The sequence below is a fragment of the Triticum dicoccoides genome, chromosome 2B (assembly GCF_002162155.2).
Source record: "Triticum dicoccoides isolate Atlit2015 ecotype Zavitan chromosome 2B, WEW_v2.0, whole genome shotgun sequence".
Classification (NCBI taxonomy): Eukaryota; Viridiplantae; Streptophyta; class Magnoliopsida; order Poales; family Poaceae; genus Triticum; species Triticum dicoccoides.
In genome coordinates this window covers 23303729-23321450 of record NC_041383.1, presented here as the reverse complement: position 1 = coordinate 23321450, position 17722 = coordinate 23303729, and the positions used below count along the sequence as shown (strand labels likewise).

Below are 17722 nucleotides of genomic sequence, written 5' to 3'. Positions count from 1 at the left end.
TAGTCTCAATCAATAGTTCTGTATTGTTACCCTCCTCACTTTCCTCCTCTTCTTCACTTTCAACTACCACAGGCAGCCTCTGCATGCCCTTATCATAATTCTGGGAGGAGAAGTTTCCAATCGTAGAGGCACTCGTTTCCCCCTGACCCACAGAAGAAGCAGGATATGAATCCATCCTAGCTTTCTTGGGGAAAGAAGGAGATGCACTACTGTCAACAGCTATGGAGGATTGGCCTTTCTCAGCACCCATAGTCACAACTCTCTCAACCTCAAAGAAAAAATCATAAAATTGCTCCCCCAGCATACCTTCCGCTGAGGGTGGAATTTTCTCAACCTCTCTACACCCAAGAAGGATTCTAGCATATTCAGGTTTATGAATCGTGGACTCATCCACCTCCAACGTAACCCCAACCAGAGCCCCAGCATAGGCTATATGTTCAATGCATCTTTTCTCTATAGGGATATTATGAACCTTAACCCAGGCTTTTTCCATGATACCTTTGGCTCCAATCGAAGCAGTCCAAGGAGTAATACAGACAACAATGGCCCCTTCTCTCAAGGGCAAGCGTTTCCCATAACAACATGCTCTCTCAACTTCACTGGCATTAGGGAATCGCATCACATACTTATCAGGGCCAATAGAGCAGGCCGTGCAGCGCCATTTTTTTTTGCCAGGTTTCTTAGCGAAGATGGCATTAAATTCCTGCTCAATGTCCTTCACAGTAGCATCCCCCTCGACTATAGTGATAACCACGTTGTTAGTTTTTTCAACATTCTGCTTGGTAGCACACAAATCAGGTATATAGAAGAACCCTTGACCAGGCGACTCAAAACCACACATGAATGGAATGCATTCCCAAGGCATCAAGACTTGGCATAACTGAGCCATATGTCCTAATTTGTTGCATTTCTCACATCGGATAGTAGGGCAGCTAGGAGCGAAATGACCTGGGAGGGAGCAGTTGATGCAGATCTCAGTGTTGCCCTTAGTTGCCATTTGCCCAGATGCTGGAGGCGGAGGCGGCTCCTTGCCTCCCGTCGTCTTCTCCTTGGTCGCGCCGCTCATGGCACGCGCAGCAGCTTCCCATCTGTCCGCAACTTCCCTTCCAGCAGATCTCGAGTCGCCCGACGACGCCGGCGGTGGATCCGGCCGCCGCCAGACCATGTGACGGGTCTGGTTTGGCAGCGGCGCCCTGCGCCCTCCGCCGAATCCTCCCCACGCCGTGTTGTCGCGCCAGCCACCAGATCTCCCCCCGCCACGGTCTCCCATCACAGCCCGCGCCGCACCCCCCACCCTCTCCGCCGCAGCAACCTGGGCGAAGGAGCGGTCGTCGCCGCCGGCTTTGCCTCGCCACCAGCCGTAGGAATCGGGAGTGGATGGATTTGGGTAGCAAACCCTAGAACGCTCCCATAGGTGGTTGAAGAGAGGAGCGAGATGAGCGTCGCGCATAGTATTGGTAGGTGTGGAAAGTGAAGCGGCTCCCTGCGCCTCCGCCGCTCTAGTAGGCACCTCCCCCGGCTCGGTGTTGGGCCCCACATGGCGGTCAGGCGGTCGTGGAGATGCGCCCACGCGTCCGTCCGCCATTAGTGGGCGGTTGGTGTGGCTCGGGGGCGCCCCGTCCCGACCCGCCTCGCCTGCCTGGTGACCCGTGCACCGCACCACTAGTCGTGCCGCGCGCAGTGCCCGCTGGAATCGAGCACGTCGCCGGCAGACGGTCTCGGATCTTCACGAAGTGGCACGGCAGCGAGATGACGTCACCGATGCAAATATGCTCTCCTGCCCGCAGAAATCGCGCATCCACCGTGACGCCGCGCTCGTCGATCAGGACGAGGCGGAGCGCATCGCGTCGGAGAGCGAGCACGCCGTCGCGGAACGTGAGCGAGCGCATCTGAAGATCGGCGGCGTAAGATACGTACCATCTCTCCTCAGGCGCGTCGCCATGTGAGGAGCGAGCAGAGCGAGCGGACGAAAAGTAAAATTAGCAAGTTGAATTTGTATTTTTGGTGCAAAGATATGTTCTGTTCTTTCTTTTTCTTTTTTTGTGAGAGAAGTACAGCTAAACAGAGATGAACAATATATTAGATCTCTATCTAACATCGAGTAAATACATGTGAGTACAACGGCAAAAAATGCTACTAAGAGCATCTCCAACAGCCGCGCTAAAGCGCCGCACGCAAAAAACCTGTTAGCGCGCGCTGCGGCTGGTTTTGCGCGCCCGCCTGCGCTGGCTTCAGCAGCCGCGCTGAAATGCAGTGCGCGCGCGCCGCTCTAGCAGCGCGCGCGACTCACTGGGCATTTTGCATATATGGATATTTTGGACAAAAATGAACATGTAAAATTTGACACAAACAAGTTGATGAATAAAAGTTCATGCCCACAAGTTCATGAAAATCATGCCCACAAGTTCATCCAACCAAGTTCAAATGCAAACTAAAAGTTCAAGACATGAAAGACACATCAAGCTTCATCTTCATTTTCCTCTTCTTCGTCTTCGTCCTCTTCCGAAGACGACTCTTCCGCCTCCGAAGATGAACCGTCGAACGCCCTGCAAGCTTTTTCCCCCTCGCCATGCCGGAGCCGTCCGCCGCCTTGTTCTTCTTCGCGGATGTTTTGCCCTTCTTCGCCCGCGCCGCATTGGGTACCTTCTTCGACGGTGCGGCGGCGGCACGGGATGGCGCCGGCGCGACGCCACCCGGCGCCGGCGCCGTAGTCATCCGCGGCGGCAAGAAGAGGCTGCGCGCGAGGCCGGCGCTCGACGGAGCTCCGGCGGTGGCGACGCCAGCGCTCGCCGCGCTAGGGTTTCCGGTGGCTGCGGCGGCGGCGGCGGGGGTGTCGCGGATGTACAGCGGGGTGAGCGGGGCGCCGGTGTGCGCGTCCATGGCGGGGGGCAGGGCGCCGGCGCCGGCGCGCGCGGGGCGTAGGACGAGGAGAGGGAGAGAGTGCGGGCGCGAGCGCTCGAGTGTGCCGCGCGCTGTAGCTGGCGCTCCAAATACACCGCGCGGATAAGTGTTTTTCACCGCGCGCCCAACCCGTTATCGCGCGCGCGCCGTTTTTGCGCGCCCGCTGGAGCGAGCCGCCGCGTTGCGCGCGCGCTAAAATGGCCTATTTTGCGGCGCGGCGCTAGTTTAGCGCGGCTGTTGGAGATGCTCTAACTAATGCAAGGATTAGCGTTCAGACCATCTTAATAATATGTTTATAGCTAGAGAAACGATCTACCGCCAGCAGCGGAAATTAGCGGCGGCCATCGCAGAATCACCATTTTCTCAAGTTTATAAACAACAATGATTCCTGACGGTGGCTGATGGAAACTAGCGGGCGGCGGCCGTGATATTGGGAATTCGGGACCAAATCGTGTGAGCTACTACCTCCGACTCAAGATCTAATGGTGAAAAAACACACTAACCTCTTTTCCTCGTTTGGTAGCTCACATGTACGGCCGGCCGGCCGGAATGCGCCGTTGGATCGATAAAACAACACTTTTGTGTCCCCTTCCCGGACAAATTATATGAAGATCTAGCAGGCAGCCGGCGGCCGGCGGCATGGTCGATCGCAGGAGCAGTTTTTTAAGTAGGGTTGAAACGAAGGGATTACAGTAGACCTGAACTGTGCGCGTAATGCTTCATAGCCTGGCCCCTTTGCTTTCACGGTGGGCTACTTCCTATTTTCTTTTCCATGGATTTGGGTCTTTATGCTGCAATCACTTGTTCAACAACATATGGGCTCTGGGCGTTTCTAAGAAAAAAAACATATGGGCTCTGGGCTATGGGAGGCACAGGGGGGGCGAAGCAAGCCACAGACAACTGCGGGGCCAAAAAAATTTAGCGATTAACATATCGCTATTAACGTGCGACACGATCGTTAGGGGGGGTCTCGCCCCCCCTCGTCCCCCCCTGAATCCGTGCCTGCTACTCCGTGTCCAACGTCGACGACGCCGGCAAGGAGAAAGACACCAAGATGGCCGCCCCGTCAAGCTTCCACTGGGGAGAGGATATGTTTCAGCTATTCATCAGCGTGTTCGCCTGCCGCGACATCTCTCCAGTACAATGGTTTAGACCGCGGTGTAGGCGTGAGTGCTCGCTGCTCGACCGTGACTGAGCAATCTTCGTGTTGTGTCAGATTGTGTCACTCCAGTGCGTGTGTGGTTCATGGCTGTGGTGGTGTTCACTGGTAACATCATGTGTTAACTTTTTCTCTGTTTTTTATTGTCTTCAGTTCAGTTGAGCTGCAGTATACAGTATACAGTTTCATTGCTTGTTCAAACCGGCTCTGCTTTGCGCGCTTCTCTTCTTCCGTGCGATTTCCAGCTCGTAGTTGAGCGAACTGCAGATAGATAGTTCTGCATTTTCTGTCAGTCTGGAGTAGGCATATCTTCAGCATGCTGCTTAGCTAATACTCCCTCCGTTCCCAAATACTTGTCTTTCTAGGCATTTTAAATGGACTTAACATACGGATGTATGTAGACATATTTTAAAGTGTAGATTCACTCATTTTGCACCGTATGCAGTCACTTGTTGAAATCTCTAGAAAGACAAGTATTTAGAAACGGAGGGAGTAGAAAAGGTTATAAAGAAAAAAGATTGCCGACCATATTTGGCATATGCTTTCTTCGCTAGACGGTGGCCTTTATCACTAATCCTGGAGTTTGTATGCTAAATGTGCATGCCGCACATGTTACCACCACGACACAAGGCAGCTCATGGCTGTCGTGCGCTGGGTGTGCCTCCATTTGGGCACGCATGCTCAGCTGACGGCAAATCCTATTTGGCGCTGCAGGCGCCGGTTAACGTGCATTTCGTTAACGGGCGCCTGCAGCGCACACCACTTCCCGCGAGCTGGGCCGGCCCATTAAAATTGAGGGAATCGAACCACCGGCCTGCTGGTTTCAACCACACCGCGCTAACCAACCACACACCTGCATCTGGCGCGATTGAGTACCTTCTTTACTGTTGATTTACTTACGGTTGTTTCGAACTGTTTTGTTCGTTTTTCTTTTTACGTTTTTTTTCTTTTTTCTTTCTTCATTCTTACACTTTTTGATAAATGATCACTGTGCAAACTTTCCTCAATTTCCCTTTTCTATTTGTGAAACTGATGAACTTTTTTTCAGTACATGAACTTTTCTTCTGAATTTGATGAACTTTTTTTCAACTCGATGAACTATTTTTTTCAGATTCGATGAACTTTCTTCAAATTTGTGAACTTTTTTTCCTTCTTCCTGTGTCAACGAATTGTCTTGCAAATACGTGAACTTTTTCTTCAAACCGATGAACTTATATTGAAACTTGATGAACTTTTTCAAATTCAATGAACTTTTTTCAAATTGATGAACTTTTTTTCATTTTTTTGAGTAATTTTTAAAAAATTCATGAACTTTTTAAAAAAATTCTAATGAACTATTTTCAAAATTGATGAACTTTTTTTTCAAATCCGCTGAATTCTTTTCAAAATCAATGAACTTTTTTCTAATTATGATGAACTTTTTTCACATTCGATGAACTTTTCTCAGATTCGTTGAACTTTTTCAATTATGACGAAATTTTCTTAAATTCGATGAACTTTTTTTCAGATTCGATGAACTTTCTTCAAATTGTGATGAACATTTAAAAAACCAATGAACTTTTTCAAAATTGAAAAAAATAATAAAAGTTTTCATATTTTTTTAAAGAAGTGCACACATTTAGCAAAGAAAAGGAAAGAAAAAAGGCAAACAAAACAGTTACAGAAAAAAAGGATGGTTTTGGAAGCTTCCTAGACCGGGGTCTTTGCGAGGTGGACAAAAAATAAAAGGGTAGAAACGACTTTAGTGAGCACATGTTGGTCTATGGTGTAGTGGTTCGTGCACCCGTAGTTGTAAGTTCAGGTTCCGTGTTCGAATCCTGCTCCAAGCGCCTTTTTTGCTCCTTTTACACAGAAAGAGGACAAATGGGCCGGCCCGCTACACGCCCCTGCGAGCGCCAGAATGATTAATGGGCGCCATGAGCGCCGACTAGGAGCTCCCTCAGCTGACTGCCCACTTAAGAGGTGGAATGCAGACGCTGGAGTAGCCGAGGTGGGACTAATAAAACAGAGGAAACTCTGGCCATTCTGCTGCTCTGTTCCTGAGGGGCGCTGACTGAGGATTGAAGGCCGTGGGCAGCGAGCAGCTGCCGTTGGGCTGGGCCGCGTGGAGGAATGGTAAGTGATTTTGTTCACCTCACTGATGTGCAGTTGTTCAAAAGAAAAGAAAAAACCTTGCCTCAAAAAGAAAAAAAAACCTCACTGATGTGCACATCATGTGAACGATGGCGATCTTCTCGGAGAAAAAAATGTGAACAATGGCGTGATTTACTCTCTCTGGAACACTGCTGCCGCACTTCACCAAGAGCATATCCAACCTTGGTTTCAGCTATTCATCAGCGTGTTCGCCTGCCGTGACATCTCGCAAGTACTATGGCTTAGGCCGTGGTGTAGGTGTGTGTGATGCACCCGCTGCTCGACCATCGTTCAATCTTTGTGTTGTGTCCAGTGTGTGTATAGTTCATTGCCAATATCTTGAGTTTATTCTTGTCTTGAGTTCAGTTTAGTTGCAGTACAAGTTTCATTTCGTTTTCAAACCGCTGTGCCAGTCAGGAAATGGGAATCAGTTACAGCTTCATCATCAATTTGTGATTTCCGGTTAGTGTTTTAGCTTATGGAAATGGAATTCTGAACTGCAGATAGATAATTCTGCGTCTTCTGAACTTTCAGACATTCTGAGGTAGGCGTATCTGATAGGAAACAAAACACGCATTCAGTTTCAGCATATTCTTTTGGAAACAAAACACGCATTCAGTCTCAACACAAATTTATTTTATCATGCTACAGACAATCTTCCCTCGAAAAAGAAAATAAATAACAAACGACTACTCGTATTTGCCTAGCTAATGTACTCTGAATACAAGCAACCTTGCAGTGAACAGAGAGCAGTAACAACAAGAACACTGCTCACTTAAGAGGTGCTTCTCACACCACTGAGTGGCCGATGTGGGACTAAACAACAAGGAAACTCTGTCCATTCCCATTCGGCATTCGCGTGGAGGGGCTGAGGCGTGAAGGCTGTGGGCTGTGAGCAGCTGCTGCTGGGCCGGGCCGCATTGAGGAATGGTGAGGTGGGTCCGCGAGAAACTTGGTTTTCATTCCGATTCATTCATACCGATACCGGAGTAAGCACTGCAGTAATTTTGATTGCCTCACTGCTCCACATCAAGAGAGTGGTAATAGTGATGCAAAATGTAATTTATTACTCTCTCCAGAACACTGCTGCTGCACTTCACTGTGCTGCGTTCAACACTGGTGGATTACGATAAAAATCTTAGCTTATCCAACGAGTTTCTTTTTTTTTTAAACTATTTCGGTGTTTTTTTAGTTGGCTACTATTTTGGTTTTTTTTTACCTAACTTATTTCTTCTTGTAAAGTTTTGAAAGAAAAAAAATTTCTGAGCCTTGAGTACATAACCTGGAATTCCACAGCCTGGACAAAACAGCTTTATTGCGAAAGTTATTATAAGCTTATTATAGCATCCAGATAGCTACAGTGGAAAATGGGAGTACAAACGAAAACTTGCCCAAAATTGCAAGCACAAATTCATGCCTACTGTCACGAAACAATTTTACATGTTGACACAATAGCACCTGAAATAAGGCCACCGCCAACCTTTCTCTTGTACAGTACTATATGCTACAACCAGGCACTATCTTATCTTTTGGTTGTTACAGGATTTGGTTTGCACTTCTACGCGAGCTCGAGAACAAGTGCGGATGCTCCGCCTCCGCCGTTGCAGACACCGGCGACCCCGATTTTGCCACCCTTCTCCCTGAGGACCTGTGGAGCAGCAACATGCATGGTTCCTTAGTTCATTTCAAAATCTGATGAAGTGAGAGCAAAGGAAACCGGAGACAGCAAGGAGATGGTAACTGAAATCACAGGATATGGTTCTCTCATACTGGAGTGGAAAAATCTTGAGTATTGATACGATACTGTTTTTTTTTTTCCGCACAGGTTACAGCTATGATCATATTTGTAAACATATTGCAGAAAGTTTTTTTAACCAAAAATTTGCAGCCATATGGATGGCTGTAGGTAAAGATGTCTACTGCTACTTTTGAGTGCCACTGGATTTTGATATTTACTTGAGGAACAGCTTCTACTAGAAAGCAAGACCCATCCTAAAACAACAGGCCCTGGCACATGATCGCAACACAGGACAACATCTCACGAGAAAACTTACACCAATAAGGGTGACCAAAATGCGAGCACCGCTGCATCCAAGAGGGTGTCCTAAAGACACTGCTCCTCCATGTACATTAATCTTTTCCTGCAACCACAGCTGCTGTCAGCACCTCATCTTGTTTACACTAATAAATACTGCTCGTTGACAGCAAATGGTTAAGAATCGACGTGCATTTCCTGACAGGAATGTTATCTTATATTCAGGCCCCGAAACAAATTTAGATTTTCTTTAGCACGGAAACAGGATTAGTTGAACCAAGGCAGCACTTACTGAAGGAATTCCGAGAATCTTCTGATTTGCAAGTGCAACAGCCTGCAGTAAGAAGTGGAAATAAATATTGATTCTAATGCAACTAGTAAAATGTAGTAAAAAAGGATCAAGATTGTACCGCAAAGGCTTCGTTAATTTCGTAAAAATCAACAGATGAAGATTCTAAGCCAGCATTTGAGAGAGCCTTCGGTATGGCAAGTGCTGGGGTGGTGGTAAATAGTTCGGGAGCCTGCATAAAGAATTGGAAGTCAGAAATATCATTCCAATTGTAATTACACAGAACTCAATTCAAGAGAACATGGACTCATATTCGCCCAGGACCTAGATCCTTGTGTACACTTTCCTAAGATGTTAATCTAGTCCAAACTAAGATAAGAACTGGTACTTTAGCTTACTTGAGCCGCATCGGCAAATCCTTTGATCCTTGCAAGAACTTGCAGCCCAAGCTCTTGAGCCTTCTGCCCACTCACCAATACTAATGCGGCAGAGCCATCACTGCTCCATGTAAAATAAACAGATAAGCATCACATATTCAGTTAAATTCTGGGCAGTAGATTGGATAATGGCAGTCGACGAACAAAATCCAGTAAAATGTAAGATGACAAGAGGATCTGTGGCTCCCCGCAAAAAGAAAAAGAAAAAAAAAACAAGAGGATCTGTGGCAACAATGAACTATATACTCCCTCCATTTTTATTTACTTTGCATATTAGCTTTGTCTCAGGTCAAACTTTCTAAACTTTGACCAAGTCTTATACAAAGAGAAAATAACATCCACAATACCAAGTCAATACCATTAGAATCATCATTCAATATATTTTCATACCATATATATATATTATTGTGAAAGTTTAGATTGTTTTTGATAAACCTGGGTCAATCCTTATAAAGTTTGGCTTTGGTCAAAGCTAATATGCGGAGCAAATAAAAACGGAGGGAGTACATAAGAATTTCAGCATTTCTATAGACTTGGTCAAATATCGAGCAGTTTGACTTAAGACAAAGCTAGAACTTCAATTAATTTGAAGGGAGGGGCTACATAAGATTTCAACATTTTTAATTTGGATAGACATTTACAAAAGTCCTGCTAGAAATACAAATACGAAGTAACATACTAAACTTTACCGTTAACTGGATTGCAAAAACATACCAAGCAGATGAAACATAAATATTAAACACAACTAGCAATTTGCAACAACAAACAGCAGTTGAATGCAGTACAGAGGACAGCAAGAAAACTAGTCAAGTTTAAAGCCTGTATAGAACATAACATTAGGATTCAAGAAAACAAAAACAGAAAAACACATCAAGGCAAAGATCTGGAAAAAAAAAAGACAAGCACCTTATACTAGAAGCGTTCCCAGCAGTAACAGTGCCAGCTTTCTCCTTGAAACTTGGGCGGAGCTTCCTCAGTTTCGCTGGGTCAAACTAAGAGGCATAAAATGCTCATATTACACAGTAGTAGTATCGCATAAAAAGATTATACAGGTAACAAATGTCATATTTTCCTTGTTTTAACTATCCAGAAGACTATCAGCAACTTCGCCAATAACGTAGTATGTACTGCCTGGTATTTCTTGAGCCTAGTATATATTATATTTCACTACAGAATGCATGAAAACATACAGAATGGAGACACAATATGCTTTAAAAAATGTTTTTTTCGGAATAATTTGGTTGTTCTTAAAGGAAATTTACAGCTACTGTTAACAAAAAATACACAGGATAGCCTTGTAGTTAATTGTTTCTAGTTTTTCTGTTTGAAAATTTTTACCCTGTCAAGGCTCTCATCTTTTTCAACAAGTACTGGTGGTTTTCCTCTGCCGACAGGAACTTCAACCTGGTAGATAGGACAGAGGGCATTAGGAAAACAAATAAAGGAATGGTTAGTAATATTGGCAGAGAGACAGAAAATGACCGGAACGATCTCCCATGCAAAAGCGCCACTATCACGAGCAGCAATTCCACGCTCATTACTTTGAATAGCAAAAGCATCCTACATAAGAATGTACAAATTCAGACACGTCACAACTAATAAATACATGGGTCATAATGTAGAAGAAGGACATTACATCAATACCTTAAGAGATGTCAAACATAGCATTCGACAAATTTAACTCTGCTATATATCATATTCTTCCACCAGAAAATGGAAAGAATAAAATCTGGGGAAGTGATTACTGTCCAAAAGCATGTTGTTCTGTACTAAAGAGCTACATTGCAATCATACAACTAATATTGATATCCTCACCCTAAAGTAAGGTATGAATAATTTTGGCAATGAACTCTTGCACATTAATACGGAAAAAAAATCAGTTCCACATTTGAAACAAGCAACCGGAGGTTCGTTTAGTCATGTGAACATTATTTAAACCTACCCTAGAAATTTCTAGGAGCATCCCTGCTAGAAAAGGTTAATATGCCCAAGCTGGTATTAATAGGGCATCACTGACATAAGACACTGGCAGTTATGTATATATTGGTCCAAACCAAACAGGATTGTACCTAAGATGAAGAAGAACATATATAATCAACTTGTATGGGACGGTAATGACAAAGTTCAGTGCGCTCAAAAGACCAATTCCGTGTGTTTTCAATATATTTAATAACCTGTACTGAATCTCTAGGAGTAACAACTGACAAAAACACATGCCGTTCTGTGCTAGAAAAATATAAGAATAATAACTACATTAGAAAGTGGTTACTACAATCTGTCATAACTTACTTGGTCTTCCCTTGTCAGAGCATGATTGTCAGCACAAAGCTCAGCACACACTCCCATGGCACAATCGCCGTATACATCCCAAAGGCCATCCTTAAGCATACCGTCAACAAGGCTATCATGTCCGAAACGAGAACCTTTTCTGCATTTGATTACACAAATCACTAAGTTGCCGGCAAGACATACAAGAGGCATACACTAACATTGTACTGTATTATGCATCAATTCTAACAGATTACATAATAGTACAAATTAAACTTTTACCTGACTGCTTTGTTCATGTACCTTGAAAAGATGAATGAATGGAGCACTACAAAGTACAAAACAGAGCAATCTAAACACAAGGTGAACAGAGCATCCTAAACACAAGGTGTCAAACAAACTGTTTCAAATGGATATCTTGGCATTCTCCTTCTCCTAGTATGCTTATTCAGACAAAAAAATCAAGAATGATTTTCAGCTCTGCACTACATCCAGATACAATCAGAAAAACACTTTACTAACCTAGCTTCAGCGATGTATTTCGGAGCATTCGACATGCTTTCCATGCCCCCTGCCACTACAATATCATTGCTGCCCAGTTGAATCGACTGTGCAGCAAACATCGTTGCTGCAGAAAGGGAGGGGAAAAATCAGGATCATGGTCCAAAAATGTCTGAGTTACAGAAACTGTAAGCACAAATTATACAGACATGGTCACATGAGCTCGAACCTTTCATGCCAGACGCGCAGACTTTGTTGACCGTCGTGCAAACAACCGTGTTTGGTATCCCTGCGCCTAAGGCAGCTTGTCTCGCTGGAGCTTGGCCCAAGTTAGCACTCAGGACATTGCCGAAGAAGACCTCCTGCACAAGGGGTGGATCCACATTCGCCCTTTTCAGAGCAGCTGGTCACCCCCAGTCAACATGTTAGTGTTAAACAAAGTCGACAAATTATAACTTCAGGGGGGTATATAGACAATATACTGACCGCACCTTCGATAGCTATGGAGCCAAGTTTGGTGGCAGGCAAGGAGGACAGGGCGCCGAGGAAACCACCCATAGGGGTGCGCGCGACCCCGACAACGCAGACATCTGTCAGACAGGGAGAAAAGGTTACTAACTGCAGCATATTGCACACCATGTTTTTGATCTTTCCCTTACCTTTTCAGTTTTTGTAATGATTTTTTTAAGAATATGTGCAGGCAAGAAAATCAAAGAAAACAAAATCAATTGCTTTTAGATGAAATAAAAAAAAACTAAATGTGCTTCACATCATGCAACACCTTTGCCACTCACGCAGATCGTTCATGCCGTTAAATTTTAACAGTGTTATGGAGTCTGAACTAGTGACAGCGAACTCACTGTCACGGGTTCAGACTTCAGACAAGGTCGTATACAGGATCACCCGGTGTTGGTTCAGAAAAACACATACTGGGATACCATAGTGCAGATAGGAGACGAAAGAAAGGAAGTACCTCTGGGGCCGATGTTGTCTGAACCCATGGCAGCTCTCCGACCTGGACCTGCAAAATCAGGCGAACGAAAGAAAACTCCGGTTCAGTTTCGCCGCGGGATAAGGTAAGCAGCTGCCGTGTCACGCGTGGTCCAGAGGGGGTACGACGGACGTCGCTGCCGCGCCGGCGGCGCCAAGGAGCGGCCCACGATTATTGTGACGGCGAACTGAGCCGCCGCATCAGACCAAGAAAATGCAGAGAAGGAGAGAGAGGGAGGGAGGGGGCGTGCCTGGGGTCGTCGGATCTGGTGGAGGCGGAGACGGAGTGCACGAGGCGCGGGAGCGGGGGTGAAGCAGCCGGGATCGGGCGGGGGGCTGCTGGATGCTCGTGCCTGGTCTGGAGTCTGGACTTGTTGCGCTGTTTATAACAGGGGATGGGTTCAGTCGCTGACAGCCTGTTTGGCAAACTAATGGAAGGGGAATGGGAGTTTAACTCTAATTCCCTTTCCCCATCTTAATTACCAGCCCTCCCCCAGATAATAGATATGTGGGACTTTTACACGTGAATTCCCTTTCCACTTCCCTGTTGAATTCCCGTTCCACCTAAACAAACAAAGGAGTAAAACTCTCTAAGCCTCAAACTCCCATTCCCTCTCTCCAATTCCACCGAACCAAACACGCTGTGAGGGTCAGAGTCAGTGGGGCTGCGGTCCAACGCCTACAAAAGACTCGATGCCCGCTGAGCAGCCATTGGAGATGAAACGTGGACTTTTACCAAGAATCTTTAAAAAGTACACGTCAGCTAAATGTCAGTTGACCGACTTCGGTTTGGCGTCAGGCGATTTCGAGAGTTCGTCGAAGGGAGGCCGAAGGGAAGGAAGGAGCTCCCGCGAAGGGCTACCCCACCATCTATCTTAGGGTGGGGGTGGTGGGGGCGGCAGCACGGCGACGGTTGGGGCGGCAGAACGGCGGATGGTGCAAGGTCATCAGGGCTAAAGGGATGACGGGGCGGGGAGGGGGGGCTAAGAGTGGGCGGTAGCACGACGGTGGGCCACGGTTGGGGGAGGGCAGGGCGGTCGAGCTGCCACGGGAGGTGGAAGCCGGTGGTACACGATGTGGTTAGATCGGCAGGAAGATGAGCGGGAAGTTGAAGATGCAATCTCGGTCGTCTATTTTTGTATGTGGTGGCTGGTAGGAATTGACTGGCCCAGTGATTTTTTCAGGCGATTTTGCAACTAGCCGAGCCAAAAAAAACTCCTACCATTGATGTGTTTCGAAAAGAGTAACTCGGACATCCGAATAACAATGATGATGTCATAGATTATTCGCGATTGGCCAAGATGATGCGCTTCCTCTCTATTGCCAACGACCTCATGCGTCCGTTTCCTTGAAGATTATGTCGAGGGCAACTCGCACGACTTAGGCGACATGACGGGCATCTCAGACCTCCCTACCAAGGAGGCAGCGGAAACCAGTCGTGGCAGGGCACTGGTGTGCGTCTGGCGGCTTCTAACGTGGCGGGGTCAGGGCTTTGGTGTGGCAACTAGCGTTCTGCGACAACCTCCAACCTGTCCCGACGATCTCACTCCTCCTCCTCCTCCTCCTCCTCCGCGATGAGGGCAGTCTCCTCCCGCGTGACCTCCTTGTCCAAGCGTCGTTCCTTCTTCTCCTCCACGATGACGGCAGTCTCCTCCTGTGCGACCTTGTTGTCCAAGCGTCGTTCCTTCTTCTCCTCCGCGATGACGGCAGTCTCCTCCTGCGCGACCTCCTTGTCCAAGCGTCGTTCCTCCTCCTTGGTGAGCGACACCCAGTCCGGCCTTGGGGCGAAGCGACATGGTGAGGACGAGGAAGGGAATTGGAGTTTGTGGGGATGATGGAGAGATGATTTGGGACGGAAAGGCACCGACCTTCTATAGCCACTAGCGGTGAAAAATGGTGCGCGTGACGGGAAACGGGGACGGGCGGCAGGAAAATATGCGGGAAACATACGTGGGTTGTTGGCCATGCGAGGATGACCATTAATTTTCTCCTATCACAGTGACATGATTGGTTCTGCCATCTGTGCCATCGGCGGGGGAGGGGGGAGGGGGGAGAGGAGGAGCAAAGACAGGTCGCGATGCAGAGGATGAGGGGAGAGAGGTGAAACTTTCCTCCCGCACAGATGGTTAATGTAGAAGCGCACTGATATGGCAACTCTACTAGGCTCGTCTTTGGATCTCAAACTCTATATGAATAGGTACCATACTGATCAGACCAATACGATGCCTTCACTACAGTTTTTGGATCTCAAACTCCGTATGGACAATTATAATGCCGATCAGACCAATATGATGCATCCGCCAGAGTTGCTTTAAGAGCATAGTCCGCGTACCTAAAAAATGCATAGTTTTGCATTATTGTGCATTGGAAGTAGAAAAGTTGCCCCACTACATGGTAAAGTATGTATACTAGATATGCCATCGCTCAAGGAGGTTAAGAGCATCTTCAAATTATACCTAAATTCTATAGCCTAAAATGATAATCACATGTTTACCATTTGCATATATTTTTTCCTATTATGCTATGCACACTTTAAACAAATAGAGGAATTCATCAAACTAATTCAAGCAAATATGAAAATGTTGCACACGTAGTGCACATACCGCTACTAATTTAGGAATTCATTAAAATCAATACAAAAGTCACTTATAGTAAACAAATTTGTGGATCAGGACTACTACTCCTGGGAACATAATGGTGGTCATCAAGCTGGTAATAATTTTTTTAGAAAAGGAGGATGACCCGCGGCCTCTGCATCTGGGCGATGCATACGGCCACTTTATTAATTATTCTCACAAGACCTTACAAAGCCATACAACAGCAAGACTAAAGCCGCCGTCTAAGCAACAACTGTTGCTACACCTATCCAATTGATGAAGGGGCGCAGATAGTCTGGGCCTAATACCAAACAAACATCGCAGCCAAATCTAAACATCTAAGACCTGAGGTCCCAACCAGGACGCCTGCCGGGTACGGGGCACCTACCAGTCCGGCGCACTCCTCAACCAGGACGCGTGCCGGGTATGAGGCCGCCGAAGCCACCTACCACCAATCCATCTTCAGTGTTGTACTGCTGCATCAACCTTGTCCGGTCTAACTGCCGTCGACGCCACCACGACGCCAGACAGCGCCACCTTCCTGCGCGAGTTCATCTCCGCGCATCGGACTCCGAATCTCCACAGCGCCACACCGCCAAGATCCGCCGCCATCAATGTATAAGATGAAGTACCACTCCACCAAAGAAACCGTCCTCTGTTCCCCGAGCCCGTGTGTACCTCCATGAATGACGCCCTCAAGGGGGAAACGACACCAGAGCGCCGCCATCATCCGATCAACTGATCTAGGGTTTCCCCCGGAGGTAGCAGAGAGTGACCTTGAACTTCTCCACGGCGATGCCTTCAAGAATGAAACGAAACAGACTGCGTCGCCACCGCCGGCCTTTGCAGTAGTCAAAAGCAAGTTTTCACTCAGATCTGTTCGAAGAAACTTCATCTCTCGTGCACGGGATGCCGCGTCTTGCGACGTCCCCGGGAGCGGGATCCCAAGATCCGCCGCCACCGACGCCGCCACAAGGACCCACCACTCGACCGTCATCCCTGAAGGGGACGACGCCACCACCGTGCTCGGATCCGGCATCACGCCAACACCTTCGGCCGCCCCTAATCAGATCGGTGAAGGAGAATAGCCAACGCGAGCGCCCACCACCGCTTAGAACCGCCGGACGGCACCCGAGCCCGACCACCCGAAGGAGAACCGATCTGGGGCGGGAAATCCCAGATCCGCCGCCGCCAGCCCCCGCAGCGCCGCCGGGATCCCATCGGGCCGCCGCCCGAGCGCGCCAACTCCGCCTCCATGTTGTACGCCCAGGGACGCCGATGCATCTCAGCCAGAGGATCCCCTCGTGAAGAAAGGAGGATGGCCCGCCGTCCGCCGTCCGCCGGGCGAGCCGGCCTCCTTCGGCGGCGGTGGGGAAGAAGGGGAGGAGGGAGGTCGAGGGCGGCGGCGGTTGGGGCGCCCGAGTTGCCCCCCTGGAGGCGACGCGAGCGAGCGAGTTGTTTGCTCTGACACTCTAAAGTGCCTCGGTATCTTCTGCTGTTGTGCCTCAGTATCAAACCGGTAATAATGCCAAAAGGAAAACCCTTGTTAGCTCTGATGAACAACAACGGGTCCCACGAGTCTCATGGCTCGGTAGACGGTGGATCCGCAAGAGAGGCACTTGTGCGCGCAACCGGATAGTTCCTGTGCGCAAACCTAACTTCAAGAATGTTGGCGTAGCTCTTCTCCACGGACGAACTGTTTTTTTTTCTTTTTTCCAGCGTCTCCATTTGGTTTTAGTCTGTTTTATTTTTCATTTTTTTATTTCTTCCTTTTTGGTTTTGGCATAAAAACGTTTTTGTAATGCATGATATTTTTTTCCAAAAATCATAAACCTTTTTAAAGATAGGCAAACTTTTTCAAGACATTAAAATGTCTTAAACATGATATAATTGTTTTCTTTCTAATACATGATTTTTTTAAATACGTTGACATTTTTCAAAACAATTGATTTTTACCCCATGAATGTTTTTGAAACATGATACGACAATATATTTTTTGCAATATATGTAGTTTATAATTTACATTTACTAGCTTCAATATTTTTTTAATGTTATTTCAATATATTTTTTGAATGTTCATTTCAACATAAAGAATGAAAAGGTTGCCACTATTGGGCCTAGGCCCTGACATCCCATATATGGGGGCCCTCACGCGGTTTCCTCCTATCCTTCGACCAGGGGCGTAGAGTAGGAGGAGCGCGCCGCATGCAGCAGCGCCGCGTGCATGGGTGGATAGGTCGACCAGGTCCACCTTCATTGGTCTCTTGACTGCCCGGTGTTGCGTGCCTTGACTCCACATGCATCCAGAAACAAGATTCACGGGAGCCCCCGAACGCTCACAGAGTTTAGCAACTTTTGGCCGTCGGATCCTTTTCTTGATATGATCTAGGCCGTCGGATCTCGCTACCGATT

The 17722-nt window shown here is 47.2% G+C and overlaps 1 protein-coding gene across 1 annotated transcript; it reads right to left on the bottom strand.

Moving 5' to 3' along the window:
• Positions 1–7491: 7491 nt before the first annotated feature.
• Positions 7492–13078, bottom strand: LOC119361866 (acetyl-CoA acetyltransferase, cytosolic 1-like). The gene is made up of 14 exons (XM_037627021.1): positions 12965–13078; positions 12697–12744; positions 12215–12313; positions 11953–12126; positions 11745–11850; positions 11244–11382; positions 10437–10514; positions 10293–10358; positions 9861–9946; positions 8916–9015; positions 8639–8749; positions 8521–8562; positions 8248–8334; positions 7492–7841 (listed from the first exon to the last, which is right to left on the bottom strand). The coding sequence occupies exons 2-14, from the start codon at positions 12722–12724 to the stop codon at positions 7752–7754; spliced, it is 1206 nt and encodes a 401-aa protein (XP_037482918.1). The 5' UTR covers positions 12725–12744; positions 12965–13078; the 3' UTR covers positions 7492–7751.
• Between the last annotated feature and the right edge of the window lie 4644 nt (positions 13079–17722).

What these genes read in the sequence shown, in the direction of transcription:
- LOC119361866 (XM_037627021.1), bottom strand. Translation starts at nt 12,724, where the DNA reads ATGGGTTCAGACAACATCGGCCCCAGAG. An exon ending in TTGCATGGGAGATCGTTCCG is followed by an intron (nt 10,359 to 10,436) that starts GTCATTTTCTGT and finishes CCTATCTACCAG; the next exon opens with GTTGAAGTTCCTGTCGGCAG. An exon ending in GGGAACGCTTCTAGTATAAG is followed by an intron (nt 9,016 to 9,860) that starts GTGCTTGTCTTT and finishes TACATGGAGCAG; the next exon opens with TGATGGCTCTGCCGCATTAG.